The 18,898-nt window shown below is 53.4% G+C and overlaps 2 protein-coding genes across 5 annotated transcripts in view; one reads left to right on the top strand and one right to left on the bottom strand.

The window, feature by feature from the left end:
* PDE1B (phosphodiesterase 1B) overlaps positions 1-4,723 on the top strand; it is a 30,248-nt gene extending 25,525 nt beyond the window's left edge. For both annotated transcript variants that reach the window (XM_032173487.2, XM_032173488.2), the window contains 6 exons: positions 592-712; positions 1,045-1,126; positions 1,470-1,578; positions 2,050-2,180; positions 2,700-2,820; positions 3,339-4,723. In XM_032173487.2, coding sequence (XP_032029378.1) covers positions 592-712; positions 1,045-1,126; positions 1,470-1,578; positions 2,050-2,180; positions 2,700-2,803 — 547 coding nt within the window. In that variant the 3' untranslated portion in view covers positions 2,804-2,820; positions 3,339-4,723. The remainder of the gene's footprint in view (positions 1-591; positions 713-1,044; positions 1,127-1,469; positions 1,579-2,049; positions 2,181-2,699; positions 2,821-3,338) is intronic.
* Positions 4,724-4,793: 70 nt separating this feature from the next.
* On the bottom strand, positions 4,794-14,170 carry PPP1R1A (protein phosphatase 1 regulatory inhibitor subunit 1A). Of its 3 annotated transcripts, XR_009209417.1 has the most exons (8): positions 13,916-14,157; positions 9,781-9,841; positions 8,733-8,770; positions 8,215-8,278; positions 7,459-7,614; positions 6,423-6,529; positions 6,183-6,257; positions 5,738-5,871 (listed from the first exon to the last, which is right to left on the bottom strand). XR_009209417.1 is itself a non-coding variant. In XM_032173491.3 (7 exons), the coding sequence occupies exons 1-7, from the start codon at positions 13,997-13,999 to the stop codon at positions 5,866-5,868; spliced, it is 516 nt and encodes a 171-aa protein (XP_032029382.1). In that variant the 5' UTR covers positions 14,000-14,170; the 3' UTR covers positions 4,794-5,865. The 3 variants fall into 3 exon arrangements, 1 of the variants encoding a protein (XP_032029382.1); XM_032173491.3 differs by lacking the exon at positions 6,183-6,257 and having other exon boundaries at positions 4,794-5,871; positions 13,916-14,170; XR_009209418.1 differs by lacking the exons at positions 9,781-9,841; positions 13,916-14,157 and adding an exon at positions 9,033-9,128.
* Between the last annotated feature and the right edge of the window lie 4,728 nt (positions 14,171-18,898).

The following is an 18,898-nucleotide window of genomic DNA, read 5'->3' as shown; positions in this document are numbered from 1 at the left end:
AACATGTGGTAGGTATAGATGTGAACCCAGGCCCTTTGATTCTAAGAGCCTGGGCTCTCAGCTACTAACCTGTGCTGCTACCTAAACATATATAAGTGTGTGTGTGTCTGTGTGTGGGGGGTGTGTGTGTGTGTGTGTGTGTGTGTGTGTAGCTTTGGAGGGTGTTTGAAGTTATGTGAGGCTGGGCGTGGTGGCTCATGCCTATAATTCCAGCACTTTGGGAGGCCGAGGCAGGTGGATAGCTTGAGGTCAGGAATTTGAGACCAGCCTGGCCAACACGGTGAAACCCTGTCTCTACCAAAAAAATACAAAAATTAGCTGGGTGTGGTGGCATGCACGCCTGTAGTCCCAGCTATTCGGAAGGCTGAGGTGGGAGAATCACTTGAACCCAGGTGACAGAGGTTGCAGTGAGCTGAGATTGTGTCACTGCACTCCAGCCTGGGCAACAGAGTGAGACCCTGTCTCAAAAAAAAAAAAAAAAAAAAAAGGAAGAAGTTATGTGATAGGGTGTGCATAGGAAGTTAGGGAATGGTCCTAACTTCCTTTTCCTAAAAGATCAGTCTCCCTTCCCTTGCCATCTGCCCCAACCAGGATTGACAAGCCCAAGGCCCTGTCTCTACTTCTCCATGCTGCTGACATCAGCCACCCAACCAAGCAGTGGTTGGTCCACAGCCGTTGGACCAAGGCCCTCATGGAGGAATTCTTCCGTCAGGTAGCATGGCATCTTTGCCTTCCCTGTGCCTATGGGGGCCTTCTCTCCCCTTTCGCCCTCCAAGCTCCCCACTCCTATTCCACATCCTTCTTTTGCTACCTGTAGTCTCTGACCGGATCCCAAATCCTTGGGGTAAAATCCCATTATCCTAAAAGCCTAACAATAGTTGCATTTCATTTGCATATATTTCATTTGCATATTACTAATTTCCGGGTCAACGGTGCAGAAATTTCACACAACAACCCCCTACCCCCGCCACCTGCCACCTGTACCCCAGATCTGGTAGGTCTGAGGTATCCTCTCCAGCTTTCCTACCCTGTTCTCTCCTCTAGGGTGACAAGGAGGCAGAGTTGGGCCTGCCCTTTTCTCCACTCTGTGACCGCACTTCCACTCTAGTGGCACAGTCTCAGATAGGTGAGTGTCCTCTCCTGCAGGAAGGGGAGGACTGGGAAGGGGAAAAGATGCTGCCTGGGTCAGGATTGCTCCAAGTCCTCAACCCCCCAAACCATTCTTCCTGTAGAGGAAAGCCTACTGTGCTAGAGCATGGGGTCCTGGGATAGGGGGCCAGGGGGCTGCAATGGCAGGGAGGAGCTCTCTGGGGCACCAAGACATCATCCCAAAGCCTGCCCTGCACTCCAGATTACCTCTCCACCCTCTTTCCTAAGCAGCCAGGGGTCCTGGCCATGCCAGCTGCATGCTCTGCCTAGCCCTCCAGATAATAGTAAGACATCTCCGTGGCATTGGTCCTCCGCTGCAGGGTTCATCGACTTCATTGTGGAGCCCACATTCTCTGTGCTGACTGACGTGGCAGAGAAGAGTGTTCAGCCCCTGGCGGATGAGGACTCCAAGTCTAAAAACCAGCCCAGGTGAGGGTGGCTGGGGTAGCCAGATATCCTGATTTAGGAAGGCAGTGGTAGGGAGGGATTTGGACTCACAGAGAGGACCGACTCACAGCCATGGTGGGGTGGTGGGGAGGCAGGCTGCTTCAAGCTTGGGAGTCCCTCTGCCGTCAGGGGCAGAAGAATGGGATCAGAAGGGTGTGACCTGTACCTATGCTCCCCTTCACCACATTTTTGTTTCTTCCATTAGCTGTCTTTCTGCCTTCTGGCTAATCTTGTTTTAATTTTCCTTCTACCAGGAGGGAAGATGTGGAGAAGGAGGGGTGAAATGAGGGGGAGAGGGACAGGGACTTGGGGAATATCTAGTAGAGGAAAAGAGGAAGACAAAGTTCCCTGAACCTTCTCCTGGTCTTCCATGTCCTGCACTCCCAGGGCTAAGGTGGTTCTGGAGTGGGCTGGGGCTTACCTCTTGGGGTTGTTGGGGGGTTCTGCTTCTAGCTTTCAGTGGCGCCAACCCTCTCTGGATGTGGAAGTGGGAGACCCCAACCCTGATGTGGTCAGCTTTCGTTCCACCTGGGTCAAGCGTATTCAGGAGAACAAGCAGAAATGGAAGGAACGGGCGGCAAGTGGTGGGTGCCGTGGCAGAGGGTAGGGGTGAGAACTTGTGTGGGTGGATCATGGAGCACTAGGAGGTCCGTTTTTCTTAAGCCCCTGGGGAAACCCTTCGCTGGACTCCTTGAGTTAGGAATGGAGCTGATCAGACCAGTTAGATCACAGGAAAGACTGGCTGAGTGGCCTGGAATGTTCTAAGAATGGGGGCTGTAGAGATGATAGAGACAGTCGGATATTCCACAACCCAAGAGTCCCTGTGCACACTGTGGTCCCTGTAAATGGTGCCCCTGTAGATTTGGCTGATTTGGTGGCCCTGGCTGGGAAATCTCTTCCTGTGTGAGGGGGTGGTAGGGTGGTGTTGAGGGTTCTGAGTTTCAGCAAGGCTAGAGAGGCTCTTCCCAAGTGGGGATGGGTTGAATGTAGTTCAGCTTGAAGGCAGGTTGATGGATGAGAATCCCTTACATTTCTCCACATACTCCTTGGGTTCTGGGGAAGAATACTTCTTGGCCTAATACTTCCTTTATGCTCCTCTACAGGCATCACCAACCAGATGTCCATTGACGAGCTGTCCCCCTGTGAAGAAGAGGCCCCCCCATCCCCTGCCGAAGATGAACACAACCAAAATGGGAATCTGGATTAGCCCTGGGGCTGGCCCAGGTGAGCCTGTTGTGGTGGAGGGTGTAGGAGAGCTGGTGTCTATCGTGGCATCTTTGTTGGGTCATCTCTGAGCTCCAGTGGATGCGACATTCTCTCTCCCTCTTTTGAGCAGTAAAATGGGGGAAGCGAAGACATAGAATGGAGCCAAAGTGTGGGTAGGGCAGGGAAATCCTCCCACCCTCTTCTGTCCCCCCGTCCCTCCCTGCAGGAACAAAGGAGGTCGTTTCTCAGAACAGCAGCAGAACAGGGTGGGCCCATGCCAGGTGACAGCTAACCTGCACCACACTTTAGGGAGGGTTAGGGAAAAGGAGCCCAGCCAGGGCACACGGCTTAGTGAGGGCAGCTGAACGTGACTTCGACTTCAGCCCCTATTCACCCCCTTGGCTAGGCACCCTTCTGAAGGGAATTTTTGCACAACTCTACTCGGGACTGAGTGGGGATCAGGACTTGGAGAAGGAAGGTCAGGTTGGAGGTGAAGGCAAAGCTCAGGGCACTGAAGTTTCTCCCTCTTTCCCCAGGTCTTCATTGAGTCCAAAGTGTTTGATGTCATCAGCACCATCCATCAGGACTGGCTCCCCCATCTGCTCCAAGGGAGCATGGTCGTGGAAGAAACAACCCACCTGAAGGCCAAATGCCAGAGATTTGGGGTTGGGGAAGGGCCCTTCCCCACCTGACACCCATTGGGGTGCACTTTAATGTCCCGGCAGCAAGACTGGGGAACTTCAGGCTCCCAGTGGTCACTGTGCCCATCCCTCAGCCTCTGGATTCTCTTCATGGCCAGGTGGCTGCCAGGGAGCGGGGAGCTTCCTGGAGGCTTCCCAGGGCCTTGGGGAAGGGTCAGAGATGCCAGCCCCCTGGGACCTCCCCCATCCTTTTTGCCTCCAAGTTTCTAAGCAATACATTTTGGGGGTTCCCTCGGCCCCCCACCCCAGATCTTAGCTGGCAGGTCTGGGTCCCCCTTTTCCTCCCCTGGGAAGGGCTGGAATAGGATAGAAAGCTGGGGGTTTTCAGAGCCCTATGTGTGGGGAGGGGAGTGGGTTCCTCCAGGGTATGGTACCTTTCTAGGACCTGGGAATGGGGTGGGTAGGACATCCTCTTCACCCCAGAATTGCGCTGCTTCAGCCCCATCTCCAGCCTGATCCTCTGCAATCTTCCTTCTCTCCCTTTCTGATAGAGTGACTGGGGAAAAAGGAGCCATTGTGACCAGGGACTGTGGGAGGCCTTTCCTGGGACCTTCCTTGGGACTGGTCTGGGCCCCTGGGGCTTGTCGCCTGCCCTGGCTGAGTCCCGAGCCCTTTGCCTCCTTCCTCTCCCCTGGGGCTGGGAGGCTTCATCCGACCAATGTCTGTAAAGTGCTTTGAGGATCTCCCCAGCAAAGCACCTTCAGAATGTATCGACACCAGCTGGGTTAGGGTCAAGGGTGCCTGGGGAGGGTGAGTAATCCTGCGTTGCTAAAAGAGAGGATCTGTCCCCTCCTTTCCACGTCCCAGAACTGGCCCAGCTGCAGGCACTAAGAAGCTCCTCCCCTGAGACAAGTGAGGGGTAGTGGGTGAAAGGCAGATGGACGAGGGGCTCAGGGCTGCTGCCTTCCTGTCCTCTGGAGAGAACCCAGCCAGGCGCGGTGCCCCTTCCTCTCCTCAGGCTCCTCCTTGCCCCCACCTTGCCCCAGGAAAGGCCAAAGTCCAGGTGACTGCCCTCCTTCTTTCTTGTAAATACCAACCATGCATTTGTACAGTGGGCCCTGTTCATGCGAAATCCACATCCATGGTCTCCTAGACCTGCTACCCTGGTACTTCCACCCTACCCCACCCCAAGTAGGGCAGAGACGCATGTGACTCACCCCTGCCCTTGGTCTCCCAGACCCCTGCTATAGCCAGAGAACAATAAAGAAGGGAGACCAGGCCTGACTGTGTGTGTTCACTGGGTGCAAGTTGACCAAGCATCTTCACATACATACACTCTTTCCAGCGTGATAAAATCTGGGTGAGGCGTTCTCCCTCATATATATATATATATTTAGGTATGTATCTGGGCAAGCTGAGGCCCAGGAGGAGGCCCTGAGGGCTCACAGTAGCTGCATGGCAGAAGTGGGACCTGACGCTTCTCAGGCTCTGCTCTTTCCTCTGTACCACATGCTTCAGCAGGGAGGGGGAAAAGAATCTTGCCTTCCCTCCTTTCCTCTCTCCCACTACCTGGGAAAATCAAAAACAGCAGCAGGAGAGAGGCCTGGCCGTGGATCTGAGACAGTTTCTTCTCTTATGCTTGGTTTTTGTCTTATCTGGGCCCCTCAGTGTCTAGGACAAGGGAACCCTTCCAGTCTCCAGCATGGGCCTCTTCATTAATAGCCACTGTGTTCTCTATCCATTGTTGCTAACGGGTTGATATAAGGGACAGCGGTCCCACAGCTGGAAGAGGGAACACATCCTGAAGCTTGGGAATCCAAAAGGAAGGCAGCTGAGGCTTGGAGGGCAGGCGAGGAGGTATCCGCACACCACCACACCCTCTTTCCCATGGGCCAAGTGCCATGGTGCAGTTCCCCTTTTGTCCAGCAGATGGAGCCCACCGCACAGTCACAGCTGGACACGGCACAAGCCTTACAGCGCCGAGTCTTCCAGCTGCAGGGCAGGCCTGTGAGGTGGTCGGATCGTTCCTCAATAAGAAAAGAGAACCTGGGGCTTTTCTTCCTTCTTGGCACCCTGGAAATTAGTCCTCCCACCTATCTGACCCTCATCTCTCTTCCCACAGCAAGTAAAGTCAGGGCTAAGGGAAGAACTCTTCCCTGCTCAAGGCTTCTGCCTAGCTCCTGTTTCTGCCTTCCCAGAGGCAGCTTGGCAGGAGGGTGGGGGCTACGGAGAGGGCAGGGCAAGAAGGCAGGGAGAAAGGATTCTCCCAGTTGGGAAAGAAGGAAAGTGCCAAGGACCTAACACCAAATTTATCACTTTTTAAAAACAAGAGATTTTCCCCAAAAGTGAAGGAGTAAGAAACAAATCCGGTGTCCATGCATTCCCAAACTGCAGTCTTGATCCCAAGATACCTCCTCCTCTCTCAGACCTGTTATGGGGGAAAGGGGACAGAAAGAGAAGGTGAGAGGCTAGAGGGTCATTTTGTCCCTTCCCCTTCTGGCCATCCCATTTGTCAACATCTAATGTCTCCGAAAGCTTGTTCTGATGTCTGAGAGCAGTGCTTCCTGTGTCCAGTCTATGCAGGGGGCTGCGGATTATGAAATCAAAGCTCAGGAAGTTATCTCATCAATGCATCCTCCAGGCAGGGAGAGCCACTGCCCACTTCAGCTGGGCAGGTGAGGATCTCCCTTCGGGTTCCAAATCCCCTTTATCAAAAAATCCACGGCCTACTGCTCTCACCCATTCCAGGAGCCAGAAGTCCTACACAAAGTCTAATCTCAATCCTTCTTGCTGCAGCTATCCATTTCTTTTTGTCTGTCAGAGGAGATACAAGTCCTTTTACCATAAAGAATAACTTTTTAGGGACTGAAGCTGGTTCTTTGTTTTCCTTTTCCTAGACTCCAAATATTAGCCCTTTGCCTTTGTCGACAATATTAGCCTCCTCTCCTGTGACCTGGCAGCCCAGCCCTGGGGTCTTACCAAGTTGGCCCCCTTGGAATCCAATGGTTGTATACGGGTTGAGGCTTCCTTTGTGCTGGGTTCCTTACTGCCTCTCTCCTGAGTTTTAGGGATGGATTCTGCAGGCTCTGGGGAGGGAAAATAGGGGTGGGAGGAAGAGGTGGCATTCATAAAGGTGTTGGGGAGGGAACTGCTTCTCCTCACTGCATCCACACCCCAGTGGCCCCTGAGAGGGCCCCAGGACCAAGTTGGGTGCAATCAGGCAAGACCAACAGGGTTTTCTTTGATCACAATTACTACTATAGGTTCACTTTTAAAAAATCTTCAATCAAATTGGAAAGAATAAACCCTCTACAAACAGTTTAAAAAACAAAACTCAATATGTGTCTAAACCCGACATGAACTCATAGGAGGCTATTTTTAGTCTTTATTCTGCTTAGTGAGACCATTCACTGGATTGCAGAAATATTATGTGTTTGATTGTAGGGTTCTCTGCTGGGAATACTATGCGATACACAGTTTATGTACTATATCTTCATAAAATTGGAAGCGTTCTGAATTCTGGAATATATCTAGGATAAGGGACATAGCGTACTGCTACCAGCTTCCACATATTGCATGCTCTGTATGTGTGAGGTGCTGTGCCAAGAGCCAGTCTCATTTAATAGTCACACACAACCCACTGCAACAGGCACCCTCATTATCATTTTATACCCTGAGGTTAAGTCGTTCAAGGCCTCTCGGCTGGTAAGGTAGCAAGTGGCAGAGCCAGGATTCTAGTCTGTGATTGCTGTTCCCATGAAGGTGGGTTTCCCCCATGTAGCCACAGTGGGGCTCTGAGGTTCAAGTTGGGAGGGCTTGGTGTCACTCAGTAAGGAAAAGTGAAGATTCAAATGTATGCCGAACATGCAAACAGATCCATATCCTTGAGACAGTTTTTGCCTACTACTAGGCCTCTCCCAGGCTCCACCTCTTTCCCTTCCCCGCAGTGGGTAAGGCTCGCCTCCTGCTGGACTGGGAAATAGGATGCCTGGGGCCCTCCCCAGCCTGAACATACTTTTTGCTGTCCCAGAGGTGCCCAGCCTTGACTCCACTTCTGTGTCTGGGATCCCAGGTGGGCGGGACTCCTGGGTTCCTGTGCTCTCAGCGGCCCCCTCAGGCTCCTCTCCTTGCTGCTGTTGCCCCAGGTGATGTTCAACCATCATCTGGAGCTCTGGGGACACAGAGAAAGGGAGGGAACACGGGATATGACTGCCTAGCGTCTCCCCTGTGGGCCCCCAGATTCAACAGCCCCACTAAAGGCTCAGCACACATTGCTGGGTGTCTGACTTTCCCATCCACTGAGATCTGAACAAGGAGGGGACATTAGCTGGCAATAAGGAGGAATGAAAACTAGACCATAAAAAGTACTCTTTTTCACAGATAAGGGAGGCACAGGAGAAGGGCCTTTAAGAACAAGGGATACTCCTCACTTGCTGGGATACGTGGTCTTCCCTGGGGGAAGGTGGAAAGGCTCAATTTGGATTCAAGAAAAATTTGGGTATCTTGTACATGTTGCGCACTGCGCCGGTGAGTTCACATATATTATTTTATCTGCCATAATGAGGTAGTATTCAAGGCTCAGTAAGTTAAGCAGTTTCTCCCAGGTCACCCAGCTAGTCAGTGGCAAAACTGGGATTTCAGCCTCAGTTCCTCTAGCAACAGTTCTACCATAATAAAGGCAGATTTAACGACCTCCCTTCCAGAGGGCATTCGGTCTCCTCTTCAGCTTCAGGCACAGAAGAGAAAAAGGGATGGGAGGGGTCTCGCAAACCTTTCATTGTGGGTGTGAGCCTTGTCATCTTCTTCCGTTGCCGTGGAGACATTGCCAAAGTGGACTGTGAAGGGCACAGAGCACAGATGGGTGCCAACCCCCCCTTGCTCTCCAGCTCCCCCCTGCCCTCTAACCCCCCATGCCCTCCAGCCCCCCTTGCCTTCCTCCTCTGCCTTGCCAGGCTTTTGGATTGGAGCCTGGGGTAGGTGCGAGCTTCAAAAAGTGGGGGAAGAAAACTCCTGCTTCCTCAACCACCTCGACAATGGGAGCAAGGAGACTGTGAGTGTGTGAGTGTGTGTGTATGAGAGAGAGTGTGTGTGTGTGTGTGTGAGAGTGTGAGCGAGTGTGTGTGTGTGTGGTGCATGTGTATATGTTCACTCATGCACATTTGGGGGGTAGAGGTACAGGGAAGTGGGAGTCAAAAAGATCCTAGAGATGGGCGGCAGGGTTTTAAGGAATAATCCCCTAATGAATGTGGGGGTTCTTTGGGCTGGGCTTAGTGGGATGGGCCAGCTCACCTTGAGATGTGGGTTGGGGATCCGGTCTTCATCTATCTCTGAAGGGAACAGGGAAAGGAGAGGGTGATAAGGACAGGAAACCAGGGATCCCCATAGAGCTGACTTCTCAGGGGAGGGGATTCTGCAGCCATGCTCCTCCTGATCTGTCCCTCACATCTGCCCCCAGGCTCTTGGCCCTCATGGCTGCCCCAGACCTCCTCCCCGAAGCTCCTCTCCTGTGCTTCCGCTGCCTCCATCCCCCTGCATCTAGTCCTGTCCTTGGCTCTGTGGTCAATCTGCGTCTGCATCTTTGCCTCAGACCTGGAGATCCCCAAAGGCAGGATCTGTAGTCTTTTTGCTTTTTTTCTTCCTCTGAAGTATCCATGTCTCTTTCTCTTTCCAATCATTCCCCACCCCAGGGTCAGCCAGAACTAAGCCCTGCATAGGAGGGAACAGTGATAGAGAACAGTCAATTTACTCTGTGCAGGGTCTGGAAGGTATAGCTGGAGGCAAGCTGGAGATCCTGGCATCCTGAACCCCAGCCTCGCTTCTTAGCCTGACCCCCTCTCTTCCACACTCCTGTCAAGCTCTCTACCATTCTCTGAGAACTCGTTTTCTCCCCAGACCTTGATGGGGATGCTGGTGACCAGAATCTCAGCTGCTCCCTGAGCTGCTTCTAACCTTCCCCTCCCCTTCTGGGGGCTGTGAAGAGCTGGTGGAGGCGGTCCCTCCCCCTCACAGATGACACTGCCTCTGGGGGTGGGGGTGGCAGCATCTCAGTTGCTGGAGAAACCTGGAAGGCTGTTGTCGCAGCGACCGGCACTCAGTTGACCACCCCAATTCCTGGGGGGCTTAGGAGCCAGGTGGTCTCCCTCCCTTTCCTAGCGCTGCTCCATCTTTCCAAAAGCAAAGGATATTCTGCAATCTAGCCACCACCTTCCTGCCTTCAGGACTGAGGACATCCCCGCCTTCTCAGAGCGGTTCTTCTTCCATCTAGTACTCATCTTCTCATTGGGACCCACTGCCATAGTGGCCCCCACGCCCTTCAGCAACCTATCCCTTGGCTTACCTGGGGATGACTGGTCACTGGTCAGCACGAGGGTGGCAGGGGTGGGGCGGCGCCTCCGAATCTGAGGGAAGGTGGGAAATGGGGAAGAGGTCAAGTACATGTGGAAGCATCAAAGTCCCATCCAAAATCACTCAGTAACATAATCCAGGCTAGCCTACTTAACACACCTCAAAAAATGCCATGTTAATGCAGCTGGAGGCCATTATCCTAAGCAAACTTATGCAGAAACAGAAAACCAAATACTGCATGTTCTCACTTATAAGTGGGAGCTAAACATTGAGTACTCATGGACATAAAGATAGGAACAATAGACACTGGGAAATACAAGACAGGGAGGGAGGAGGGCAAGGGCTGAAAAACTACCTATTGGGTACTATGTTTACTCTCTGGGTCAATCATACCCCAGACTTCAGCACCATGTAATAAACCTTTGTAACAAACTTGCACGTGTACCCCTCTGAATCTAAAATAAAAGTTGAAAAAAAAATGCCATGTTACACTGGTGAACCAGGGTGAACATCCCTGGGCTCCTCCTCCTCCTCTGGGGAGAGCTAATCCTAAGGATCCAGAAGACCACCTCTCCTCCCTGCATGCCCCCATTCCCCTGTTCTGTCTCTCCACCTCCCCCTGGTCCTGGCCCCAGCTCTCCATCTAAGCATATCTGCTCTGATGCATTGATCTCTGGCTTGCTGTCCTTCCGTCCATCCTGGATCAATGGTCAGAAATAACTTAAGAGGGCACAGGGCTTTCTCTCAGTGTTCTAACCCACTCCCCAAGCAGACGTTAACATTTTGTGGGACAGCGCCTGGAGAGAGCATCCTTTTCAAGTGCCCCCCAGCCTGGGAGGACAGCACAGAGGAGGATCTGAGTGTGCATCTCCTCTGGCCTGTGCCCCTCACTCCCTAATGTCCTCTCTATCCTTGGATACATTGCCTTTCTGATTTGTCAAGAAATAGGGTTGGGGGAATCCTTGTCATGGTAAATACAATATCAATACAAGGAGGAGCCCTAGGCAGGACCCTGGTCAGGGACCAAAGCTTAGCTGAAAAATCTTATCCTAGGCTCCAGATCCTAGTCTAAGAAATTAACATATAAAGCTGACTGACTGCCCTGCCTTTGAGCCCCCTTTCCCCCCACTGTTGTTCTTTTGTCACGCTGCCAATAAAGTTGATTGTTGTTGAAGTCAGTTCAAGGACTCCTGGGAGGTGTAGTTTTTCCCCTTTCTCTGGAGGCTTTAGAGGCTTGGAAGCAAGTGGAAGGATGGGGGTTAGAGGATGACCCTCTAGGTTAGCAGTGGGGAGGGAAGGCAAATGGGGCTGGGAAAAGGGCTAAAATTATCCCGGGCTGAGAGGAGTAGGGCGAGGACACTGAATGATCAAACCCTTATCTTTGCGTGTCCATTATTTAGAATCATCACCACTGGCCGTGGGGGGGGATGACGGAGGTGAACACTGCCCCTCTCTATGCCCAGAAAAGCGGGGGGTACTGGCTATGGTAAGATGGGCTGTTTAAGCCTAAGGGGGGAACTCTTTCCAAAGAAGAAACAGGATGCACAGAATGGGGGTATGTGGGGGTAGGGCATCATTTTCCCAGGAGAATTCAGTGGCATCTGTTTCTGGTGACATTTCAAGGTCCCCGCAGTACCAGTCCTTTGTGTATGTGTGTAAGCGTGCACAGGGATGAGCCGCACAGACATTAACTGTGAGTCGTCTCTGGACATTCCTGATACACATGGGCTGGGGACCATCTGTTTCATGTATATGGGGTGGGGGCCATCCTTTAACTAGAAGACTCCTCTACTTCTTTCCATCCTGGAGGGGCAGGGTGTGGTGGTGGTAGAAGAAGGAAAGAGACAGGGAGGGTGGAGTGGCGATCAGTGGGTTGGGATAACATCAGAGTGGGGAGCCCAAGAAAGAGACTGCAAGTATGACAGAGGGCAGCAGGGCTGTCTGGTCTTGGACAAGTCACTTCTTAACCTATGCCTTTGCTTTGGGCAAAGTTTCTAAGCACTCAGAGTCCTTGGGAATTGTGATATCCTTACAGTAGATAGGAGGAAAGTCAGACTTCTGAGGTATCTCCCAGGCACCTGAACCAGTGGGAAATAAGTAGATGGTCTCTTTTCTTTTTCTCATACCTATCCCAAATCCTAGCTCTCAGGAGCATGTGATAACTTCGCCTCGATTTCTTTCCAAAGCAGTCATGCCAAGGATCTGGAAGCTGTGGGCACCCCTCCACCGCCTGCCACTCTGTGCTGTATAACTCAGAGCTTCCAACTCCTTTTGCCCTCCCATGTTGGTCTGGGTTAGGAGCACCTGCCAAGCCTGGAGTTTTGCCTAACACAGCAGGAGGGGCTGAGGTTAGGCCACAGGAAGAATTTCAGGCCTAAGAGACACAAATTCTGAAGATTAGTGAAAGTAGGCCCAAGTCCTGGCTCTCTTTTTTCCCTCTGACTCCTCAGGATTGCCTTGTGCCCCTCCCTTGTCTCCTAGATCTCTGAACCAGCTGGCCTTCCCCCTCTGCCTCCCTACCCACCTACTACACCTGCCTCCTCCAACACCCAGCAGATACAGGTGTCAGGCCCTGTCTGTGCCAGTGGGAGGCAGTTCTCCTTGGAACTGCATCCCCAACCTCCACAGTCCAGACTCTTGAGCCCTTTTTCCTGGGTCTGAGGTTATCCTGGCTGATGCTCTGCCTCCAGGCATAGCAGCCTTTCCCCTGACTCCCAGGGAACACAACCCATGCTGATGGCTCTCCGTCCTCCTCATCCTCTACAGATTTGTGAGGCTTCACCAAGATCCTTCCCGTAGTCACACCTTAGAGCTCTGAGGCGGTGGCTCACCCCAGGCCAGAGAGAGGACGGAGAGGCAGGTACTTAACCCTACCTCCACATTGGGAAGCTGAAGTGGTAGGGAGAGTGTGTACCCCTGCCCCCCTCCCTTCACATCAGACCTTACTCTACCAAACAGCTGGAGCAACAAAAATGACAAAAAACACTCTCTCCACCTCATCCCAAGAGGTCACAAAGTTTTTTTCAGGTGGGGGGTGGCCAGCCAGAGCCTGGCAGCTTGTTGGGAGAAACAGAGAACTGACCTTGTGGGAAACTGATATTCTTTAGGAATGGGAATGTCTAGGCAAATGGACAGAGATTACAGAGATGGAGCAATAGGCAAATAAGCAAATATTTGGCAAACAAGCAGTAGTAAGGACCACGGGTGGCCACCCTCTCCACACATACGCTCACTCTCACCGAGGCATACACTTGCTCACACACTCTCATACACTGCCCCCTCTGCCAGGCTGCTCTGAGCTAAAAATAGACCAGGCTAGGAGGCTGGGCCAGGGCCCTGGACTCCCACCCCTTGAGCCAAGGCTGTCACAGTGCTTCTCCCTTGCATATTGTTCAGCTCGGACCCTAGCCCCTGGAAAGACTCCACCTCTGGCCTCCCAGTGCTGCTGGCTCAGTCCCACCTGGACTCCCCACTCCAAAGGGCAGGAGTTGGGAATAAGGGCCATGTGCGGAGACTTGAAGAAGGGAGCCTCAGCCTACAACTCGACCACCCGTCTCCCCTCTCCCTGGAGCCCCAGCCCTCAGTCCCTTCCTGTTATCACTTTCGGAGCCCAGCAAGGTGGCCCCCAGTTAGGAGGGGACACGGAGAGCTGTTTCTCCTCTTCCAGCTCCCACCCTTCTAGGCTCCCTCTCCATTACCGACCCCCTCCCCAGGCCCCTCCCGCACTGCTGCTGATTCCCTTCAGCGCCACCACCAAGCTCAGAAACTCTAGTGGGGGTTGACTGGGTGGGGGATGCAGGGTTGTTTAAGGAGGGAGGGGTCGTGTCCTCAAGCAGGCCCCCTCCCCCAGGGCTGGGGAGGAAGAGAGCGACTGTCGCGGGGCCAGGCATCGAGTGGAGGCGCTCTTCCTTCGGTCAGTCTCAAAGAAGCACAGATTCGAGATGTGGCTCCGACGGTGGGGGAGGGGACAGAAGACCCCCCCACCCCGGCGCCCAGCAAACTGAGCGTTCGTCCTCAAAAGGGCGCACTGCTAAGGGAGGACTAGGCAGGGATCCTGGGTCCCACCAGTCCAGGGGTCCCTCGTCCTTGGCTGGGCGAGTGCCCTGCCGCCCCGCCCTGCTCCGCACCTGCTCCGCCGCCTCGGGGTCAAGGTGCGGCTCCAGCAGCGGGACCGTGAACTGGATCTTTCGGGGGCTATTGTCTTGCTCCATGGCTGGGGCGGCGGCCGCTGGGCCCGCGCTGCGGCGGGAGGGAAGGCGGCGGGACTCGGGGCTGGGGCGGGCGCGCTCCCTCTCCGCTCCGCTCCGGCCCCGGCCCCAGCCCGGCGCGCTCGGCTCCCGGCTCCCAGCACAGCGCTCCCAGCTCGCGGCTCCGGGGACTCTGCCGCCGCCGATTGGCTCCGCACCCGCCCCTCCCGGCCCCCTCCCCCTCCCCCAGCCCGGAACCTTAACCCCGTCGTGCCTGCACTGGCGGCTGCGGGGGTCACCGCCCCGCGGGCCGCCGAGTCCGGGCGTGGCCCGGGAGCCGTCATAGTGGACAGCTCAGGCAGATACCTGTGTCCTCGGAGTTTTGGGCAGGGCGTTGGGGTGGGGAGTGGCTAGGAAGAACTTCTAGCCGGAGCAGCTTATTGGGGCTAGGAAAGTAGAGGGGCGCTGCAGGAGAGGAGACTGTAAATGCGAGAGGAAGATTGCATTTATGATTTTAAAGGGGGTTGTATTATAGAGAAAAGATGGAAAGGGGATTTAGGCATGCAGCAGGAGGGAGTAAGGTTAGACCTCGAGAAGGACTTTCCCTTGAAAGGAAAACACTAGGCGGAGGTAAAAACTTGGAGGGAAATACGAAGTCTGCACACCCGTCCTGTGACCCCTCAGTGCCAGGGAGAGGAAACTGAAGACTTCAGAGGGTCTCCGGAAGGCGCGTGTCTCTTGAAGTGCCTGTGGGAGTGGGTGGAGGGCTTGGGGAGAGAAGACCATCTGGGACTCGGCAAAAGGACTAACGAGGGTGGGGAGCCAATCCTGCTTGTGAAATCGAGTTCACTTTCTGCTTGCTAAATTAGGGGATGGTAAAGTAGGTGAAAGGCCTGCAAGGGGAAAATGCCTGCGGATGGAGAGAGAAACTCCTTTGGTGGGGTGGCTTGTTTACGGATAGGGTTGGTTTCCAATTTCACTATTGGCAGGATACTGAAAACGAGCTGCTGTAACTGAAGGAATGGAGGTTAGACTATGGGAAGAACTGACTAGTTTGGTGGAAGACTAAGATGCCAGTCAATATGAGCCAGTGAGGGAGACAGGATATTCACAGGAGTTGGTGTGCTCGGTCTAAGGACTGGGGATCACTAGACGGGGGAGGGGATGTGCTGGACACTGGGGAGGGGTAGGGCTGGATGCATCTTTTCGGGAGGAGAAGGTGGAGAGAAGAACTGGGGATGGGGAGGAGGGCACAGGGAGTCCTGGAAGAGGAGAAGAGGTCTGTCTCTTTAGCCTTAAACCAAGCAACTGGCAAGTTCCATACAGATTCATGCCTGGTTCTTGGAGAACCGTATGGTCATCTTCTCCTCTAAGGTGTCAGCCTCAACTCTCAGTTGCCTCCTCACCTGGGCAGCCCTTCCCGGACCTTGATTTCACAAGGCCCCTTCCCCTCTAACCTCCCAAAATAACTTGTCCTGCCCTCCCCCGAGCCATATCTTTTTACACATGTCAGGCTCAGTTTTCTCAGGGTAAGGCTGGGGTTATGGGGACCCAGTGGGCCAGCTGGACCTCTGTCTGCATGTTAACTGGCCCCTGTTCTGCTGTCACTTGGACTCCAGGATTGACTCCTTACACCCAGCCTGCACTTGCAGGGCCCCTTTGCTCTCTGGTGTGGCAGGGCCAGATGGAAAACAGCTGGTTGGGCTTCCCTGTCTCCATTCCCAACCTTTGCACAGATCCCCCCACAAGAAGTGACAGTGGAGAAAGAGATCGTGAAGGCCCTGAAGCAGAGAGGATAAGGGTTGGGGGCTAGGGAGATACCTGGCCCATTAGGGCCCAGTTGCTTGCTCTGGCCTCCTTCCTACTCACCCCACCTCCTAACCACACATCCACAGAGCAGGATCCCAAATATCCTCTAAATAGGTGACTTGTCTATTCCCCATCCCATTCTACCAGGACCGTGGGATGTGAAGCCAGGATTCCCGCATCCCTATGTCTGGGGACTCAGGCTTCTTTCATGAGCCTCCATCTCATTTGTAAAACAGACAGAGGATCCCACCTCTAGGGTTGAGTATCATCTCGGGTAGAGTACCTGGTGCATAGAAGGTCTCGGTTAATTGTAGCTGCTGGTTTTATTGTTATCTCCTGGCAGGACAGCAGAGTCGAGGGGTGGTCACCTCTCGGAGTGGTTACCTGTCCACCCCCACCCCAGACATCCAGGCTGCCTAGTCCTCTTTTGTATTCCCTGCTCTCCCTCAAACTTTGGTCTGGTCATGGAAATTCCTCCCCAAGTCTCTCACCCACCCTTATGTTGCCTTCTCAAGTCCCAGATTCTCAGAGTCCTTTGTCCTGAAAGCCACGGGTAAGGAGAGAGACCAAGAGAGCTTGAGCTCTGGAGAGATGGCTGATGAGGGGCTGCGTGGGAAGAGGGGTCCTGGCAGCAGCTGGTGCTGGGGTAGAGGCAGTGGAGGAGAGAGGAGAGAGGAGGGAGAGGGAAGAGGGATGGCTCCCAGTACTGGCTTTGGGAGGAGGAGACTGGGGAAAGTGGGCGAAGCGTTTATGGGTAGCAGGGAGGTGGAGTGTGGCTGGGTGCAGCCTTTGGTGCCGGGTAAGCTGGAATGGGTCTGTCTGTGAAGGTGTGTGTTTATTGTCGTTCTGACTTTTATTTATGTCCATAGCTATGTGAGTGCCTGTTAGGCCGGTGGGTGTATGAAGGTATGGGTTGCTCACACACAGGCCTGGGGCACTGCAAAGGGCCTGATGCCTGCTCTTGGAAGCTTTCCTAGAGTGAGTAAGAGTTAGAGCCTGCCTCATCCCAACTCCTTCCCTCAGCTTGCATGTTTCTATGTTCGGCGCCTGTGTTCACAGCCCTGCTGCAGTCACAGCCTGGGCTGGAGGAGCAGCAGCTGTATGTGGTGCACTGCTGGCTCCATGAAATATTTAAAGATACAGGGATGTGACTGGGTGATGCAGTCACTTAATGACTCTCACCCTCCCCTATTTTCGGCGCTGGACTCTGCGTTAATGGGGCTGCTCTTTGTCGCTCTCAGCACTTTCTGCTTTTATCTATCCACCCTTCTCACCCCCACTAACCCTCACAACCACCCAGGAGGGAGGGCAGGTATTAGGGTGTTTATTTTGCTTCTCGAGGGGAGGGTGGTATAGAAAGGTGTTGCTAAGATGGGCCACCTGGGCCAGGATATGAAAGGTCAGGGTTCAATTCCTCCATCTGCTACCAACTCTCTGGGTGACTCGGGGGTTGCTCCCCCAACCCCCAACCAGACTCAGTTTCCTTATCTTCAAAATGAAGGGGACCAGGTGACTAGGCACGTTTCTTCTGCTCTAATATTCTGTTATTCTGAGTGAGGGTGCTCCTGTCACACAGCCAGGATGTCTCAGAAACAGGGTTAGAACCCAGGAGCCCCAGGACCTTATCTGTATCTTTGCCTTTCTCCCTGCCTGGCCGGTGTGGCAGAGGCACACTCCGGCTTGTTGCAAACATGATGCACACATGCTTTTCATACACACAGCTCTGAGGAGATAAGGGCAAAGACTGCTGTTATACACCCAAAGGAGCAGCGACCCCATCCAAGTGGTCCCCCAGGAAGCCATATGCTCATGCCAACATGCTACAGTTTCTCAAACGTTTCTGGAAACTCTTGGAATCATCTCAGAGTTTGAGGCATATGCTCTGAAAATCCCCATGGGGGGGGCGGTGAATCATTGTCTTTTAGGGTGGCTTTGCTCCTTTGGAAATGACCAAGAGCCTTTAGGAGCCAACCCTTGTGAAGACAGAGGGAGGCCAGGTGGGGAGTGAGACTTCATCTGGAAAATAGATGTGGGTCCTGGGCAGTGAGACTGTGTGTCCTGCGGGGGTTTGAGCCCGTCTAGAAGACTCCCCTGCAAGAAATTTCCAGAGCTTCTCGTGAGCCCCAGAAGCAGCATTGGAGTAGATGGGTGGCCTCCTAGGGGATGACTTGGAAGTCCAGCCTCCTCTGACTGTGTAAGTCCTGGTTTGCCTGTGAGAAAAGCCCAGAGTTGCAATTCTGTCAGGCTTGAGTGCACACCCTCCCCTGCAGCTGGCAGTCTTGGGAATGGGGCCAGAGCTGGTGATTCAAACAGAGGGGATGCTCATTTTCAAAGTGCTTTGCCTCTTCATGAACCCCCAAATCCACCGGTAGGGTGAAAGAGACTTCAAGAACAGCCAGTTGAACCCTTCAGGCTAGAGAGGAGAAATCAAGGTAATGGGGAGGACAGCTCTTCCAAGGACCAGAAGCCAGGCCAGCACTTTCCTCAGTAAACCAGATTTGGTGGCTATGGCAGGGTAATGGCTGAACCTAAAGCAAGGTCATGGCTAGGTGACCTCTTGAGATGCACTTTTTTTTTTTTTTTTTTTTTTGAGACAGTCTCACTCTGTAGCCAGGCTGGAGTGACTGCAACTCGACCCCTGGTTCAACGTATTCTCTGACCTCCCGAAAGGATTGCCCACATCCACCACCTCACTAGACGGGGTTTTCCCATGTTGGCCAGGATGGTCTCGGAGATGCATTTTAACACTATGATCATCAGCAGTCCAGAAGACCCAATACCTAGCTAGTAGCTAGCTTCTAGCTAGCCCCTTCTATCCCCAGCCCTCTAAAAGGTTAAATTTATTCTTTTAACGAATATTTATTGGATATTCCTATGTGTCAGATATTATGCTAAGTGCTGGGGATACAGTGGAGCATAAAAGAGATAGTCTGTCCGCTGACACACAGCTTATGGCCTAGCAGGAGCCAGGGCAGTGGTGGGTGAGTCATGATCAGCCACGAGTTACAAAAGTGGAAGCACAATATGCTACAGAATCAGGGGCATCAGGAAGGAGGTCAGCGTGACCTCTGACTGCAGAGACCCTCTTCTGCCCCTCCACACTAACTCCTGTCA

Source organism: Hylobates moloch, unplaced genomic scaffold (assembly GCF_009828535.3).
Source record: "Hylobates moloch isolate HMO894 unplaced genomic scaffold, HMol_V3 SCAFFOLD_13, whole genome shotgun sequence".
Taxonomy (NCBI): Eukaryota; Metazoa; Chordata; class Mammalia; order Primates; family Hylobatidae; genus Hylobates; species Hylobates moloch.
Note: the sequence above shows the minus strand (reverse complement) of the source record. Positions and strands in the feature narration are given on the sequence as shown.

Excerpts from the sequence above, each read along its gene's own strand:
- PPP1R1A (XM_032173491.3), bottom strand. The coding sequence starts at position 13,999 with ATGGAGCAAGACAATAGCCCCCGAAAGATCCAGTTCACGGTCCCGCTG. Across the intron at positions 8,771-9,780 it reads CAGTGACCAGTCATCCCCAG|AGATAGATGAAGACCGGATC; the intron begins GTAAGCCAAGGG and ends TGTTCCCTTCAG. Across the intron at positions 6,530-7,458 it reads CACCTCTGGGACAGCAAAAA|AGCCTGCAGAATCCATCCCT; the intron begins GTATGTTCAGGC and ends TTCCCTCCCCAG.